The 18,250-nt window shown below is 43.9% G+C and overlaps 1 protein-coding gene across 7 annotated transcripts in view; it reads left to right on the forward strand.

Annotated features, from left to right (window-relative positions):
- The first annotated feature begins 12,583 nt into the window (after nt 1-12,583).
- Nucleotides 12,584-18,250, forward strand: part of LOC310734943 (calcium-activated potassium channel subunit alpha-1-like) — a 123,737-nt gene continuing 118,070 nt past the window's right edge. For all 7 annotated transcript variants that reach the window (XM_083557427.1, XM_083557424.1, XM_083557428.1 and 4 more), the window contains exon 1: nt 12,584-13,822. In XM_083557427.1, coding sequence (XP_083413553.1) covers nt 13,568-13,822 — 255 coding nt within the window. In that variant the 5' untranslated portion in view covers nt 12,584-13,567. The remainder of the gene's footprint in view (nt 13,823-18,250) is intronic.

The following is an 18,250-nucleotide window of genomic DNA, read 5'->3' on the forward strand; positions in this document are numbered from 1 at the left end:
TTTACCTAAGAAAAAAATCTACTGATAAAAGGCTTGACTAAATAAATTTGTGTTGAGGCTCGACTTGAACACTGAGACTGTGTCTGAGTCCCAAACACTGATCGGAAGGTTGTTTCATAACTGTGGGGTTTATAAGAGAAACATCTGCCCCCTGCTGAAGTCTCCATTATTTGAGGTACCAACAAATAGCCTGCACCTTTTGATCTAAGTAGGCGTGGAGGATCATCCTGGTACAGAAGTTCACTCAGATACTGCGGCGTGAGAGCATTAAGTGCTTTATACGTCAGTAGTAGTATTTTATAATCAGTGTGAGATGTAATTGGAAGCAGTGTAGATGATTAAAACAGGGCTGATGTGCTCATATGTTCTAGATCTAGTGAGGACTCTTGCTGCTGCATTCTGAACTAACTGAAGCTTATTTCTGCACTTACTCCAACACCCAGACAGTAAAGCGTTACAGTAGTCTAATCTAGATGTTACAAAAGCATCAACTAGTTGTTCTGCATCCTGTAACGACATCAAACTTCTAATTTTAGCAACATTTCTAAGGTGAAAGAAGGAGATCCTGGTGATATTATTCACGTGAGCCTCAAAGGAAAGACTGGGGTCAATATTCACACCAAGATCTTTGACTGCTGTACACACTGAAACAGAAACACCATCCAGAGATGCTTCAGAATCAGAAAGTTTACTTCTAGCTGCATGTGGTCCTAGTAAAAGTACTTCCGTCTTATCTGAGTTGAGCAGAAGAAAGTTATCAAGCATCCGCTGTTTAATGTCCTTTACACACTCCTCAACATTGTTAAGCTGATCTCTCTCATCTGGCTTTGCTGAAATATACAGTTGTGTATCATCAGCATAGCAATGGAAGCGAATACCATGTTTATGTATAATTTCACCCAGAGGCAGCAGATATAAAGAGAAAAGCAGTGGCCCTAAGACATATCCTTGCAGAACACCAAACTTTACCTCAGAGAGTGTGGCGAACTCACCATTTACATCAACAAACTGATAGCAATCAGTCAAATAAGACCTGAGCCAGGAGAGAGCTGTTCCCTTCATTCCAACAACGTTCTCAAGTCTAGCAAGCAGGAGATTATGATCAATGGTGTCAAAAGCTGCACTGAGGCAAAACCCTGATCAGAGGCCAATAGCAGGTCATTTACCACCTTAACTAGTGCCGTCTCTGTGCTATGCTGTATTGATACATTTCAAAAATGTTATACATAAGTAGATGTGAGCAGAACTGCTGTGCTAAAACCTTTTCTAGAATCTTGGACATAAAGAGGAGGTTTATATTGGACTGTAGTTAGACAGCTGACAGGGAGCACGCCGAGAGGTAAACATGTTCACCATCTTGGAGGGCATTCAGGAGAGTGAATACCAGGAAGGCAGCAGGACCAGATGGCATCACAGGTCGAGTTCTGAAAGCCTGCGCTGACCAGCTAGCACCGGTGTTCACCAAGATATTCAACCTCTCACTGGAACAGTCTGTTGTCCCCTCATGTTTCAAACAGTCCACCATTGTTTCTGTCCCGAAGAAACCCCAGCCCGCCTGCCTTAACGACTATCACCCTGTAGCCCTGATCTCAGTAGTGATGAAGTGCTTTGAAAGACTGGTAAGAGACTTTATCACTGCATCACTACCAAACACACTGGACCCACTACAGTTCACGTACCGTCAGAACCGTTCTACAGAGGACGCCATTGCTCATCTCCTCCACACTACAATGAGCCACCTGGACCAAAGAAATAGGAATTATACAAAGATGCTGTTTGTGGACTACAGTTCAGCATTTAGCATGATAATTCCCTTCACACTCACCTCTAAGTTGGAGGTCCTGGGACTTAGCCTGCCGCTGTGCCAATGGATCTCTAACTTCCTGACAGACAGACCACAAGCCGTACGGGTGGGCAAACACACTTCATCCACCCTCATCCTCAGCACTGGAGCTCCCCAGGGTTGTGTTCTGAACCCCCTGCTGTACTCACTGTACACATATGACTATGTGGCCACTTTCAACTCCACCACCATCATCAAGTTTGCTGATGACACTGTTGTGGTGGGCCTGATCTCCAACAACGATGAGACCTGGAGAGATGGTGCCAGGAGAACAACCTTCTCCTGAACATCAGCAAGACTAAGGAGTTGATCGTGGACTTCAGCACGAAGCAGGGGCAGTCATACCAACCGCTAAACATCAACGGGACCCCAGTGGAGAGAGTGGACAGTTTCTGGTACCTAGGTGTTCATATCACACAGGACCTGTCTTGGTCCTGTAAAACCAACACCCTGGTGAAGAAGGCCCGGCAGCGTCTGTACCATCTGAGACACTTAAGGGATCTTAAACTTCCCTTTCAAGTGCTAAAGACTTTCTACACCTGCATAATTGAGAGCGTTCTGATGTGTAGCATCACTTCCTGGTTCGGAAACAGCACCATGTAGGACAGGCAAGCCCTCCAGAGGGTGGTGCGTTCAGTTGAACGTACCATCCACACTGAGCTCCCTGACCTGCAGGACATCTACAGCATGCGGTGCAGGACCAGAGCTAGGAAGATTATGAAGGACCGTAGCCATCCCAACAATGGACTCTTTTCTCTGTTGTGTTCAGGAAAACACTTCCGTTCCCTGAAAGCGAACACAAAGAGAATGAGGAGGAGCTTCTTCCCGCAATCCAATCGGAGTTTAAACCAGGAAACACTCAGGATCTAAAAACTGGCCCACTCTCTCCATCATCACACTTCTTCTCTGTACATATCTCACCTTTCACACTACGACACTTTAAACCACACCATGCCGCACACGGACACTTTATACCACACCATGCCGCACACGGTCACTTTATGGACAATCACAAAACCACCTTAAATTGTTTACTGTTTCACTGCTTACTGCCATAAGCATATTTTGTATATACATCTTTTCTCTCATATATATCTTTATATATTCCTATATTTTATATAGTTTTTATACTTTATTTATCTGCCTTCTTTTTCTTTGTATTATTTTTCTCCCTATCCTATTCCCTCATGCCGGACAGTCATAAAAAGCTGCATGTCGTACTCTGTATGTATGTGTATGTGACAAATAAAATTAGAAAATTTGATTTGATTTTATTTGATTGAGGTTTCTTAATTAGGGGTTGATAACTGCAGTTTAAAGGATTTTGGTACAAAACCAGTGCTAATGGAAGAGTTTATTATTTTTTAAGCAGGTTCAATTACTTCTGAAATGTTCTGTTTGAGGAAACTTGTGGGCGAGGGATCGAGAATGCAGGTTGTTTGTTAGGAATCCCCCTGCAACTCCCCCTTCGGAGGCTGTCATACCCCTGGATTCCCCGACGCACCTCGCTCCTAATTATCACACCACCTATATAAACCTCACACTCACATACGCATGCTGTCACATACGCAGAGCTCAGTCGCGTCCCAGGAACTCCATGACAGCAGGGTCCCGTCCCAGGACCTCCAGGAGAGCCCCGCTCCGCCCCAGGACCTCCCGGAAAGCTCAGCTCCACTCCTGGTCTCTGCAGAGAGCTCGGCTCTGCTCCAGGCTCCTCCAGAGAGCTCCGCCCCGCTCCAGGTCCCTCCAGAGAGCTCCGCCCCGCTCCAGGCTCCCCAAGGGAGCCCCTCCTCGCTCCAGGTCCCTCAAGAGGGCTCAGCTCCACTCCAGGTTCTCCCAGGGAGCTCCTCTCCGCCTCCGAGCGACCCCGTGAGCTCTCCCCGCTTCAAGGTCTCCAAGCGGACCCCCCCCCCCCCCGCTTCAAGGTCTCCAAGCGGGCTCCCCTCCGCTCGTGGATCTCCAGGCGAGCCCCTCTCCTCTCGTGGATCTCCAGGCGAGCCCCTCTCCGCTCGTGGATCTTCAGGCGAGCTTCTCTCCACTCCCAGGCTGCCCAGCAGGCTCCCAAGGGTCCCTAAGAGCACCCCTTCGCCCAGGGGTTTCCCTGTGCACTCACCTCGGCTCCAGGACTGCGAAAGGGACATCGAACCGCTGTCCCCGGGCTCCACTGAAGGCGACGGCTCGCCCCACAGTCTCTGTGAAGGTGACGGCTCGCCCCACAGTCCTGCAGAAGGCGAAGTGACGCCTCCGAGACCCTCTCCGGACGATGCCACATCCCAGAGCTCCTCTCCAGGCGACGTCTTGCTCCCGAGCTCCTTAGAGAACGATGTCTCGCTCCCGAGCTCCTCCCACGGCAACGTCTTGCCCCACAGATTCACGGAAGGCGACGACGGTCCTCCAGGTCGCTCTGATGGCGACGTCAGGCCTCCCGACTCCTCCGGGGACGTCCTCCAACCTCCAGTCGGCACCGAAGGCACCGTCCAGTTCCGGTTCACCGCCATGGAGGTTGCTCCACCTTGGAGGCCCACCAGGGGCTTCACTCAGCCTCCGGTCTTCGACAAGAACGGGGCTCCGTTGCCGGTAAGCCCCGCTAACTGCTCCACCCCGCCTCCGGCAGTCACCAGGGTTGTCTCTCCCTTCCAGGTCCCCATGGGAGAAAAGGCTCCTAACCAGACCATCCGGAGTGACGTTGTCCCATTCCAGGGCATCAGGGTGGTCGTCACTCAGCCTCCGGTCCTCACCGAGGTCGTCATACCGGTCCAGGTCTCCGTGGTGAACAAGGCTCCGTTCCCTGCCTTCCTGGGTGTCATCGGTCCGCCCCAGGTCTCCGTGGTGGACGTCCTCCCCCATCCTCCGCGTCTCCCGCTATGCTCCTTCTCTACCCGGACACCTCGTTCTCTCCATGGTGGCTGGTTCTTTCCCCAACGCACCTCAGATTACCGCCGCTTCTCTGTCGCTGCGCTCTCTCCATTCATTACCGTGGATATTTCCTAAAGACTGCCGTTTGCCGGCTTATCCCGCTTTCTCGGGTGTTTTTGTGTTGGCTCTGCCGTTTTGTTTAATAAACACGCCTGCTTTGATTCCGGCTTTGCCTCCATAACTCGCAGCGTGACATTGATGATTTTGATGAGGAAATAAATGAAATGAAGTCGTTCTTTTCAATAGGAGTAAAACTTTGGAATTGATGGTCTGTTATAATGACACTGCTGTCTACAGGGTTATTTATAAAATGGTTTGCATTATATTAATTATATATTATAATTAATTATATTAATATTTGGATTATATTTGGATTATATTAATCCTCTGGATTTCTTGCCCGATGTTTTCAACTTTATTATTTAAAAAGTTCATGAAATCATTACTACCTATTGATGGTGTGCATGTGAGTGCAGTGCTTTTATTTTCTATGAGGGTGGAGAAATATGCTGATCAGCAGCACTAAGAGATGAAATACTTTTAATTTTGTTTGACTCCATTTACGTTCTAATTTTCGAGTGGTCTGTTTTAAGGTATGATCATTATACCACTATGCTAATTTTTTCTCTCTGATTATTTTGGTCTTAAGGGGAGCTCCATCATCTAGAGTATAACGGAACGTTGATTCAAGGTATTCAGCGGCCCAGTCGAGCTCTGCAGGGTCTGACAGAGATCTAATTAATATCGTAATTCCTGGAAGATTATTAATAAAACGCGCTGCTGTAGCTGATGTGAAAGTACGCTTAACACGGTAACGTGGTGAGGTAGAAATGCAATGACTGAGGCAGATTTTAAAAGAGATGAGGTATTGATCTAAAATAGCTTCAGACTGTGGAATTATGACAATTCTTTTTATTTTTAATCCAAATGTTAACAACAAATCGAGAGTGTGTCACCACTATGAGTGGGTCCTATAACATTCTGATTAATTCCTACTGACTCAAGAATTGACACAACTGCTGCTCTTAAGGAGTCTTCCTGATTATCAAAATCAATTTTAAAGTCACCAATAATTAATGCTTTGTGTAGAGAAGTAGCTAAATTTGTGATGAAATCTGCAAATTCTATGAGAAAATCAGAGTCGGGCTCCTTGGTCGTCCTGAGTGACGACTCTGTGCAGCTAGCAGACGGTCAGTTTAGCCTGTCTGTCTGCTCCCTGGCCTTGGCTCTGGACAGTCACTTGTTAACTATTGCTGTTCTGAGACTATGACCTCTACTACAATAAATGAGAGCAGCACCTTCCGAGTGGGATGGATACCGTCCCGCCCTAACAGGCCAGCCTTGCCCTCAAAATGGCTCCAATTACTTATAAAGCCCACATCCCTCTTGAGTCTGGTTCCTCTCAAGGTTTCTTCCTTATGCATCTCTGGGACTTTTTCCTTGCCACAGTCTCCACCGGCTTGTTCATCAGGAAAAAACTTACACTTATAAAGAACATAATATTCATTTTTATCACCACATTATCTGTGTAAAGCTGCTCTGAGACAATGTACATTGTTAAAAGCTCAATACAAATAAACATGAAATGAATTGAATTAAAGTCACCAACAATTAATGCTTAGTGTAAAGAAGCAGCTGGATTTGTGATGAAATCTGCAAATTCTATAAGAAAATCAGAGTCGGGCTCCTGGGGGTCTATAAATAACAAATATTTTATGTTGATATCTAGCATCTGTTACATTGTAATACATGGTAACACGACTTCCTCCACTGTGTGTGTGTGTGTGTGTGTGTGTGTGTGTGTGTGTGTGTGTGTGTGTGTGTGTGTGTGTGTACACACGCCGTGTTTCTAAAACTCCTCTTGTGCCCTGTAGAGCAGATTACAGTGTGATGACTGTGACCTGCTGGTGCTGACAAATTAATTCAAGTAATCTGTGTGTGTGTGTGTGTGTGTGTGTGTGTGTGTGTGTGTGTGTGTGTGTGTGTGTGTGTGTGTGTGTGTGAGAGTGTGTAGAAGATAAACAAAGACAAATACTGAAATTATATTAGAAAGAAAAATGCTGCTGCTGATGATGATTTATTGTATATATACAAAATATTTAATTTGTATTGTATAAAATGTAAAACAGATCCTTTCTCATTGCATTGTATTGTGATTATTTCTGTATCTCTCTCAGATCTCATGATGTCCTTCTTGTTAGGTATTTAAAGCGTTTATGAAACGCCCTGCTGTTTTCCACCAGACTGTGTGCGATAACAGTCTTGTCCAGCAGGGGACGCTCAGTCCATACAAAGTGAAGCCTGCTGCTCCTGTGAAACAAAAAAACCATCACGTGATCAGCTGTTTTAGTGAGTGAATGTTACTGCACATCTGTACACTTTGTCTTTTATTATCCATATTATAACAGTGGCCTGGGAAAATATTTAAAAATGATCATTTACACTTTTTTTTAAATACAGTGTGATACGGTGTGAGTGTGGTGTCATTTCTATTGCGCTTTTCACATCAGACATTGTCTCAAAGCAGCTTTACAGAATTTAAGAATTAACATGAATGATGTGTTTATCTCTGATTCATCACTGTGTTAAACTAAAAACTCCTTTATGAGCAAGAAACCTTGAGAGGAACCAGACTCTAAAGCAGAACCTCATCCTCATCTGGGTGACATCAAGAGTGTGATTATAGTCTTTAAACACTACAGAACACTGAAAAGTGAGAACTAACATGAGCACTGGAGTGTGTGATTATGACTGATGATCTTTCTACAGTCTTATACAGTCATTATGGTTATAAAACTAGGAGCTACTGAGCAACTCATAAAATAGCTCAACATCTGTGATCATCACAGATCCAACACCAGCTTCTCCATGCCAAAGCCTTTAAACACTCCAGGAGCTCCAGTGTCCAAACTCCACATGAAGTGAGTGTGGGTGTGTGTAAATGTGGTTGTGATGTGGGTGTGGTTGTGTGTAAATGTGGTTGTGGTTTGTGTGTGTGTATGTGTGTGTGTGTGTGTGTGTGTGTGTGTGTGTGTGTGTGTGTGTGTGTGTGTGTGTAAATGTGGTTGTGATGTGGGTGTGGGTGTGTGTGTATAAATGGGGTTGTGATGTGGGTGTGTGTAAATGTGAATGTGGGTGTGTGTGTGTAAATGTGGTTGTGATGTGGGTGTGGGTGTGTGTAAATGTGGGTGTGATGTGTGTGTATGTGTGTGTGTGTGTAAATGGGGTTGTGATGTGGGTGTGTGTAAATGTGGGTGTGATGTGGGTGTGGGTGTGTAAATGTGGTTGTGATGTGGGTGTGGGTTTGTGTAAATGTGGTTGTAATGTGGGTGTGTAAATGTGGGTGTGATGTGGGTGTGTGTAAATGTGGATGTGTAAATGTGGTTGTGATGAGTGTGTGTGTGTAAATGTGTTTGTGATGTGGGTGTGGGTGTGTGTAAATGTGGTTGTGATGTGGGTGTGGGTGTGTGTAAATGTGGTTGTGATGTGGGTGTGTAAATGTGGTTGTGATGTGGGTGTGGGTGTGTGTAAATGTGGATGTGGGTGTGTTAATGTGGTTGTGATGTGGGTGTGTGTAAATGTGGATGTGGGTGTGTAAATGTGATTGTGATGTGGGTGTGGGTGTGTAAATGTGGTTGTGATGTGTGTGTGTGTGTGTGTGTGTGTGTGTGTGTGTGTGTGTGTGTGTGTGTGTGTGTGTGTGTGTGTCTGTGTATGTTTGTGTTTGTAAAAGTGGTTGTGCAAATGTGGGTGTGTGTGTGTAAATGTGGATGTGGGTGTGTGTAAATGTGGTTGTGATGTGGGTGTGCAAATGTGGTTGTGATGTGTGTGTGTGTGTGTGTGTGTGTGTGTGTGTGTGTGTGTGTGTGTGTGTGTGTGTGTGTGTGTGAGTAAATGTGGTTGTAATGTGGGTGTGTGTGTAAATGTGGTTGTGATGTGGGTGTGTAAATGTGTTTGTGATGTGGGTGTGTGTAAATGTGTGTGTGTGATGTGGGTGTGTGTGTGTGTGTGTGTGTGTGAGTAAATGTGGTTGTAATGTGGGTGTGTGTGTGTGTGTGTAAATGTGGTTGTGATGTGTGTGTGTGTGTGTGTGTGTGTGTGTGTGTGTGTGTGTGTGTGTGTGTGTGTGTGTGTAAATGTGGTTGTAATGTGGGTGTGTGTGTGTAAATGTGGTTGTGATGTGTGTGTGTGTGTGTGTGTGTGTGTATGTGTGTGTGTGTGTAAATGTGGTTGTAATGTGGGTGTGTGTGTGTGTGTAAATGTGGTTGTGATGTGTGTGTGTGTGTGTAAATGTGGTTGTGATGTAGGTGTGTAAATGTGGTTGTGATGTGGGTGTGGGTTTGTGTAAATGGGGTTGTGATGTGGGTGTGTGTAAATGTGGGTGTGTAAATGTGGGTGTGGGTGTGTAAATGTGGTTGTGATGTGGGTGTGGGTTTGTGTAAATGTGGTTGTAATGTGGGTGTGTAAATGTGGGTGTGATGTGGGTGTGTAAATGTGGGTGTGATGTGGGTGTGTAAATGTGGGTGTGTGTAAATGTGGATGTGGGTGTGTGTAAATGTGGATGTGGGTGTGGGTGTGTATAAATGTGGTTGTGATGTGGGTGGGGGTGTGTGTAAATGTGGATGTGGGTGTGTAAATGTGATTGTGACGTGGGTGTGGGTGTGTAAATGTGGTTGTGATGTGTGTGTGTGTGTGTATGTTTGTGTTTGTAAAAGTGGTTGTGCAAATGTGGTTGTGTGTGTAAATGTGGATGTGGGTGTGTAAATGTGTTTGTGATGTGGGTGTGTGGGTGTAAATGTGGGTGTGTGTAAATGTGGTTGTGATGTGTGTGTGTGAGTAAATGTGGTTGTGATGTGGGTGTGTGTGTGTAAATGTGGTTGTGATGTGTGTGTGTGTGTGTGTGTGTGTGTGTGTAAATGTGGTTGTGATGTGGGTGTGTGTGTGTAAATGAGGTTGTGATGTGGGTGTTTGTGTGTGTGTGTAAATGTGGTTGTGATGTGTGTGTGTGTGTGTGTAAATGAGGTTGTGATGTGGGTGTTTGTGTGTGTGTGTAAATGTGGTGGTGATGTGGGTGTGTGTGTGTAAATGTGGTTGTGGTGTGTGTGTGTGTGTGTGTGTGTGTGTGTGTGTGTGTGTGTGTGTGTGTGTGTGTAAATGTGGTTGTGATGTGGGTGTGTGTGTGTAAATGAGGTTGTGATGTGGGTGTTTGTGTGTGTGTGTAAATGTGGTTGTGATGTGGGTGTGTAAATGTGTTTGTGATGTGGGTGTGGGTGTGTGTAAATGTGTGTGTGTGTGTGTGTGTAAATGTGGGTGTGTGTAAATGTGGTTGTGATGTGGGTGTGTGTGTGTGTGTGTGTGAGTAAATGTGGTTGTGATGTGGGTGTGTGTGTGTAAATGTGGTTGTGATGTGTGTGTGTGTGTGTGTGTAGATGTGGTTGTGATGTGGGTGTGTGTGTGTAAATGTGGTTGTGATGTGGGTGTTTGTGTGTGTAAATGCGGTTGTGATATGTGTGTGTGTGTGTAAATGTGGTTGTGATGTGTGTGTGTGTGTATGTGTGTAAATGTGGTTGTGATGTGTGTGTGTGTGTGTGTGTGTGTGTGCGTGTAAATGCGGTTGTGATGTGGGTGTTTGTGTGTGTAAATGTGGTTGTGATGTGTGTGTGTGTGTAAATGTGGTTGTGTGTGTGTAAATGTGGTTGTGTGTGTGTAAATGTGGTTGTGATGTGGGTGTGTGTGTAAATGTGGTTGTGATGTGTGTGTGTGTGTGTGTGTGTAAATGTGGTTGTGATGTGTGTGTGTGTATGTGTGTAAATGTGGTTGTGATGTGTGTGTGTGTGTGTGTGTGCGTGTAAATGCGGTTGTGATGTGGGTGTTTGTGTGTGTAAATGTGGTTGTAATGTGTGTGTGTGTGTAAATGTGGTTGTGTGTGTGTAAATGTGGTTGTGTGTGTGTAAATGTGGTTGTGATGTGGGTGTGTGTGTAAATGTGGTTGTGATGTGTGTGTGTGTGTGTGTGTAAATGTGGTTGTGATGTGTGTGTGTGTGTGTATGTGTGTAAATGTGGTTGTGATGTGTGTGTGTGTGTGTGTGCGTGTAAATGCGGTTGTGATGTGGGTGTTTGTGTGTGTAAATGTGGTTGTGATGTGTGTGTGTGTGTAAATGTGGTTGTGTGTGTGTAAATGTGGTTGTGTGTGTGTAAATGTGGTTGTGATGTGGGTGTGTGTGTAAATGTGGTTGTGATGTGTGTGTGTGTGTAAATGTGGTTGTGATGTGGGTGTGTATGTGTGTGTGTGTAAATGTGGTTGTGATGTGGGTGTGTGTGTGTAAATGTGGTTGTGATGTGGGTGTTTGTGTGTGTAAATGCGGTTGTGATATGTGTGTGTGTGTGTAAATGTGGTTGTGATGTGTGTGTGTGTGTGTGTGTGTATGTGTGTGTGCGTGTAAATGCGGTTGTGATGTGGGTGTTTGTGTGTGTAAATGTGGTTGTGATGTGTGTGTGTGTGTGTGTGTGTGTAAATGTGGTTGTGTGTGTGTGTGTAAATGTGGTTGTGTGTGTGTAAATGCGGTTGTGATGTGGGTGTTTGTGTGTGTAAATGTGGTTGTGATGTGTGTGTGTGTGTGTGTGTGTGTGTGTGTGTGTAAATGTGGTTGTGTGTGTGTGTGTGTAAATGTGGTTGTGTGTGTGTAAATGTGGTTGTGATGTGGGTGTGTGTTTGTAAATTCAATTCAATTCAGTTCATGTTTATTTGTGTTGCGTTTTTAATAATGAACATTGTCTCAGAGCAGCTTTACACAGATAATGTGATGATTAAAGTGAAGATGTTCTTTATAAGTGTAAGTTTGTCCCTGATGAACAAGTCGGTGGAGACTGTGGTGAAGGAAAAACTCCCTGAGATGCAGAAGGAAGAAACCTTGAGAGGAACCAGACTCAAGAGGGAACCTCATCCTCATCTGGGTTCCACCGAATGTCCATTGTGATGTGGTTGTGACACGTTTGTTCACGGCGTCTTTTCTTTATTGAAGCTAAATAACTGAACATTTATGTGACTGATGCGTCGAGGCCCAAAATCCGCCATGATGCAACACATCCGCCAATTAAAACTGTCCGTGTGGAAACACAGCAAAAGTTCCGTTTGGTGTCCTGATGATTTATGAAATTTAAAACACCACAATTACTTTTAAACATTTACAATTAGATTTGGATTTCAGGCTCCATGCTCCAGTTTGTTTCACTAATAATAAACACACATTTACACACAGCATCAGTAATTGTTCATGTTGTTGAGAATAAAACACATGAAAAGTATAAGGTACATTTAGAACTAATACAAATGTGCGATTAAGTTGCTATTAATCATCAGTAGACCATTAATCAACCTGTAGACCATCTTCTCCAGCAGACTCCACTATAAACACTTCATATCAACGACCAGAACACAACAGGAAACCAGGCAGGTTCCATTAATCAGATAATGAGGGTTAGGGTGATCACAGGAGAAGCTGGAAAGACTGGAGATCTGGAGAAGCTGGTGAGACTGAAGATCTAGAGAAGCTGGTGAGACTGGAGAGACTGGAGAAGCTGGGTTACAGTGAGACCCATCAGATCCCTCAGCAGGAGAAACAACCTGCTCATATTTTTGGCGCTTTCGCAAAATGGTGTCGCTCCAGTTTATCTCGAATTATTGAGTGTGTTTGTGTGTGTGTATGTGTGTGTGTGAGTGTATCTGTGTGTGTGTGTGTGTGTGTGTGTGAGAGAGACAGATTCGGGACGCCGCCTCGTCACGGCTACTGCGCAGGTTTTTCGTGAGCGCGCTCTCGTTTTTCCGTCTCTCTCTCTCTCTCTCGAGCACAGGAACGGAGGCGCGCTCCCGAGAACCCGCGCGCTCCCGTGAGCGAGGAGAACAGCGCTTCAGCTCAGCGTCCAACTCAGAGCTTCTCCAGACCTGTTGCCTTCATTCCTTTTATTTCTTCTGGTTTGTTTTTATTCGCTATGGTTGTGTCAGAGGTTCGGAGATGTTCCGGGTGCGTCTGAACTGCTGAATTCGTATTTTTGTTCCTTTCCAAAAGCTTTCATTCGGACCGAAATCGTCAAATTGAGATGTTTTGAGAGACTTGGAGCGGAATTGTGTGGCTGGAGATGTTTTCTCTTCTGTTTTGTGATGGACAGCATCATCCTCCTCCTTCTCCTTCCCGGTGTGCACCTGAGAGACGGTGAACATCTCCCAGAATAAGCAGCACAGAGGAACAGATGAAAGAGGAGGAGCTAAAGCGGATTTCCTATCGGCCGCTGGCTTTGATGTTTCGGAGAAAACTAATCCCAGGAACGGAAACGACACCAGGCTCAGGAGTTTCAATATCAGCGGAATGAGAAGAAAACACACCAGGAGAACACCGACTTCTTCTCCATGTGAACAACACAAGCTCTCCGTGTCTGTGGTTTATGAATGACAGGTATCATTGACTCCAGGAGCTTAAGCTGATATCTCATCATCTCAATAAATGACCTCAGCTCAGAACTCAGATCTTCAGCAGATTGTTTGATGGTGTATAATCATGGGCTAAAAAGTTCAGACAGAACCCAATCCGTTGTTCACTTGATGAAATTCTTGCGACTAATAAACCAGATCGAGTTGCTTCTCCAGCTGTCCTGCGAACTTCTCGTCTCCCTTTCTTCATAGAAACATGTTAAACCTGTTTATTTGTTAAATTCCCGGATTAATCTTCATGATCTTGATGGCGTTTATGGTCTAATAATCATGAATCGTGATTGAGCTCTGGTCTACATGGCCGATGAGCGTTCAGGGTCCGCATGCTTCCAGCTAAAGATGGTGATGTTCGGCTCGAGCCCTCCTCCCAAAACTCCATGATGGCGAGCCGGAGTTCAACCGGCCTGTTCATCCCGGTTTTTCCTGAAGTACCGTGTGACAGCAATGGCCAGCGCATGTGGTGGGCCTTCCTCGCGTCCTCCATGGTCACGTTCTTCGGTGGCCTCTTCATCATCCTGCTGTGGAGGACCGTCCGGTACCTGTGGGCCGTGTGCTGCCACTGCAACACCAAAAAGAAGGTAAAACACCTGTGAGGAACATCCCACACCTTCATCCACGTTTTAATGGAATTCCTGCTTCGAAAAGACTGTACATGTCCAGTTTAGTGTTAGTGTTCCAACAAGGAGATCTATTCATACTTCTCAGATAAGATCTAGATTTTGGATGTGTCTGTGAGAACGTGTTTAGATGTTCTTAGTGGTCTCTGTGTTTGAGTGCCTTTGTGATTGTTCTGACAGATAATACTAATAATACTAATAGATGACTGTTACATGAAGCTTGTAGACCTTCGGATCTTCTGGGAAATTACGCAGAATAAATTGCACAACCATTGCAATATACTTTTAAAAATAGCGGCTGAAGCACTTCCTGTGTACGCTCTGTAAGATACTGGGCTTTAATCTGCACACCATGATTATCACATTTCTATTCTAATTAAAACCAATACTAAACTGGATTTAGTCTCCAACTGATGAATAATATCCTCCACCGTTCCTCTACTAGATTTTGGAGTGTGCTTGAATCTTCATCTCATGGTGGAACAGGTCTCCTTGGGTCTCCTATTTCAAATGAAAGAAAATTTCATGATAAGACTTCCATACACTTGTGTGTCTTCATCGTTACGGTAACAGTTTGTGGAAGAACCAGAAAAAATGTGTCCTAATACTAGTTTATACATGTTGCAAAAATGTTTCTCGCAACTTTCTGGTAACCACGGCGATACTGTGTGACAAGGATCACCTGATTTACAGTGTTTCTCCGAAGTAAGTTCTGGATGAAGTTGGATCTCCTGGACTGGTGTGTGTTGTGTAGTGTTAGTGAAGGTGAAGTTTAGTGTTGAATAGTGTTAGTGAAGGTGGAGTTTGGTGTTGAATGGTGTTAGTGAAGGTGAAGTTTGGTGTTGAATGGTGTTAGTGAAGGTGAAGTTTGGTGTTGAATGGTGTTATTGAAGGTGAAGTTTAGTGTTGAATGGTGTTAGTGAAGGTGGAGTTTGGTGTTGAATGGTGTTATTGAAGGTGAAGTTTAGTGTTGAATGGTGTTAGTGAAGGTGAAGTTTGGTGTTGAATGGTGTTATTGAAGGTGAAGTTTAGTGTTGAATGGTGTTAGTGAAGGTGAAGTTTAGTGTTGAATGGTGTTAGTGAAGGTGAAGTTTGGTGTTGAATGGTGTTAGTGAAGGTGAAGTTTAGTGTTGAATGGTGTTAGTGAAGGTGAAGTTTGGTGTTGAATGGTGTTAGTGAAGGTGAAGTTTGGTGTTGAATGGTGTTAGTGAAGGTGAAGTTTAGTGTTGAATGGTGTTAGTGAAGGTGAAGTTTAGTGTTGAATGGTGTTAGTGAAGGTGAAGTTTGGTGTTGAATGGTGTTAGTGAAGGTGAAGTTTAGTGTTGAATGGTGTTAGTGAAGGTGAAGTTTGGTGTTGAATGGTGTTATTGAAGGTGAAGTTTGGTGTTGAATGGTGTTATTGAAGGTGAAGTTTAGTGTTGAATGGTGTTAGTGAAGGTGAAGTTTAGTGTTGAATGGTGTTAGTGAAGGTGAAGTTTGGTGTTGAATGGTGTTAGTGAAGGTAAAGTTTAGTGTTGAATGGTGTTAGTGAAGGTAAAGTTTAGTGTTGAATGGTGTTAGTGAAGGTGAAGTTTGGTGTTGAATGGTGTTAGTGAAGGTAAAGTTTAGTGTTGAATGGTGTTAGTGAAGGTAAAGTTTAGTGTTGAATGGTGTTAGTGAAGGTAAAGTTTAGTGTTGAATGGTGTTAGTGAAGGTGAAGTTTAGTGTTGAATGGTGTTAGTGAAGGTAAAGTTTAGTGTTGAATGGTGTTAGTGAAGGTAAAGTTTAGTGTTGAATGGTGTTAGTGAAGGTGAAGTTTGGTGTTGAATGGTGTTAGTGAAGGTGAAGTTTGGTGTTGAATGGTGTTAGTGAAGGTGAAGTTTGGTGTTGAATGGTGTTAGTGAAGGTGAAGTTTGGTGTTGAATGGTGTTAGTGAAGGTGAAGTTTAGTGTTGAATGGTGTTACTGAAGGTGAAGTTTGGTGTTGAATGGTGTTAGTGAAGGTAAAGTTTAGTGTTGAATGGTGTTAGTGAAGGTAAAGTTTAGTGTTGAATGGTGTTAGTGAAGGTGAAGTTTGGTGTTGAATGGTGTTAGTGAAGGTGAAGTTTGGTGTTGAATGGTGTTAGTGAAGGTGAAGTTTGGTGTTAAATAGTGTTAGTGAAGGTGAAGTTTGGTGTTGAATGGTGTTAGTGAAGGTGAAGTTTGGTGTTGAATGGTGTTAGTGAAGGTGAAGTTTGGTGTTGAATGGTGTTAGTGAAGGTGAAGTTTAGTGTTGAATGGTGTTACTGAAGGTGAAGTTTGGTGTTGAATAGTGTTAGTGAAGGTGAGGTTTGGTGTTGAATGGTGTTAGTGAAGGTGAAGTTTAGTGTTGAATAGTGTTAGTGAAGGTGAAGTTTAGTGTTGAATGGTGTTAGTGAAGGTGAAGTTCAGTGTTAAATGGTGTTAGTGAAGGTGAAGTTTGGTGTTGAATGGTGTTAGTGAAGGTGAAGTTTGGTGTTGAATGGTGTTAGTGAAGGTGGAGTTTAGTGTTGAATAGTGTTAGTGAAGGTGGAGTTTAGTGTTGAATGGTGTTATTGAAGGTGAAGTTTGGTGTTGAATGGTGTTAGTGAAGGTGAAGTTTGGTGTTGAATAGTGTTAGTGAAGGTGAAGTTTAGTGTTGAATGGTGTTGGACACGCCCCCTTTTTAACTTTATATATATATACTGTATAAGTAAAAATAAATTAAGTAAAAAGTGTAGGTAAAAAGTTACAGAAGAAAGAGAGAGAATTTATATATATACAGTGAGGAAAATAAGTATTTGAACACGCTGCTATTTTGCAAGTTCTCCCATTTAGAAATCATGGAGGGTCTGAAATTGTCATTGTAGGTGCATGTCCATGGTAAGAGACATAATCTAAAAAAAAAAATACAGAAATCACAATGTATGATTTTTAAACTATTTATTTGTATGATACAGCTGCAAATAAGTATTTGAACACCTGTCTATCAGCTAGAATTCTGACCCTCAAAGACCTGTTAGTCTGCCTTTAAAATCTCCACCTCCACTACATTTATTATCCTAAATTAGATGCACCTGTTTGAGGTCGTTAGCTGCATAAAGACACCTGTCCACCCCATACAATCAGTAAGAATCCAACTACTAACATGGCCAAGACCAAAGAGCTGTCCAAAGACACTAGAGACAAAATTGTACACCTCCACAAGGCTGGAAAGGGCTACGGGGAAATTGCCAAGCAGCTTGGTGAAAAAAGGTCCACTGTTGGAGCAATCATTAGAAAATGGAAGAAGCTAAACATGACTGTCAATCTCCCTCGGACTGGGGCTCCATGCAAGATCTTACTTCCTGGGGTCTCAATGATCCTAAGAAAGGTGAGAAATCAGCCCAGAACTACACGGGAGGAGCTGGTCAATGACCTGAAAAGAGCTGAGACCACCGTTTCCAAGGTTACTGTTGGTAATACACTAAGACGTCATAGTTTGAAATCATGCATGGCACGGAAGGTTCCCCTGCTTAAACCAGCACATGTCCAGGCACGTCTTAAGTTTGCCAATGACCATTTGGATGATCCAGAGGAGTCATGGGAGAAAGTTATGTGGTCAGATGAGACCAAAATAGAACTTTTGGGTCATAATTCCACTAAACGTTTTTGAAGGAAGAAGAATGATGAGTACCATCCCAAGAACACCATCCCTACTGTGAAGCATGGGGGTGTTAGCATCATGCATTGGGGGTGTTTTTCTGCACATGGAACAGGGCGACTGCACTGTATTAAGGAGAGGATGACCGGGGCCATGTATTGCGAGATTTTGGGGAACAACCTCCTTCCCTCAGTTAGAGCATTGAAGATGGGTCGAGGCTGGGTCTTCCAACATGACAATGACCCGAAGCACACAGCCAGGATAACCAAGGGGTGGCTCTGTAAGAAGCATATCAAGGTTTTGGCGTGGCCTAGCCAGTCTCCAGACCTAAACCCAATAGAGAAATCTTTGGAGGGAGCTCAAACTCCGTGTTTCTCAGCGTCAGGCCAAAAACCTGACTGATCTAGAGAAGATCTGTGTGGAGGAGTGGGCCAAAATCCCTCCTGCAGTGTGTGCAAACCTGGTGAAAAACTACAGGAAACGTTTGACCTCTGTAATTGCAAACAAAGGCTCCTGTACCAAATATTAACATTGACTTTCTCAGGTGTTCAAATACTTATTTGCAGCTGTATCATACAAATAAATAGTTTAAAAATCATATATTGTGATTTCTGGATTTTTTTTTTAGATTATGTCTTTCACAGTGGACATGCACCTACGATGACAATTTCAGACCCTCCATGATTTCTAAGTGGGAGAACTTGCAAAATAGCAGGGTGTTCAAATACTTATTTTCCTCACTGTATATATATATATATACATAAAAATATC

This window comes from Silurus aristotelis (assembly GCF_946808225.1).
Source record: "Silurus aristotelis genome assembly, chromosome: 12".
NCBI classification, from domain to species: domain Eukaryota; kingdom Metazoa; phylum Chordata; class Actinopteri; order Siluriformes; family Siluridae; genus Silurus; species Silurus aristotelis.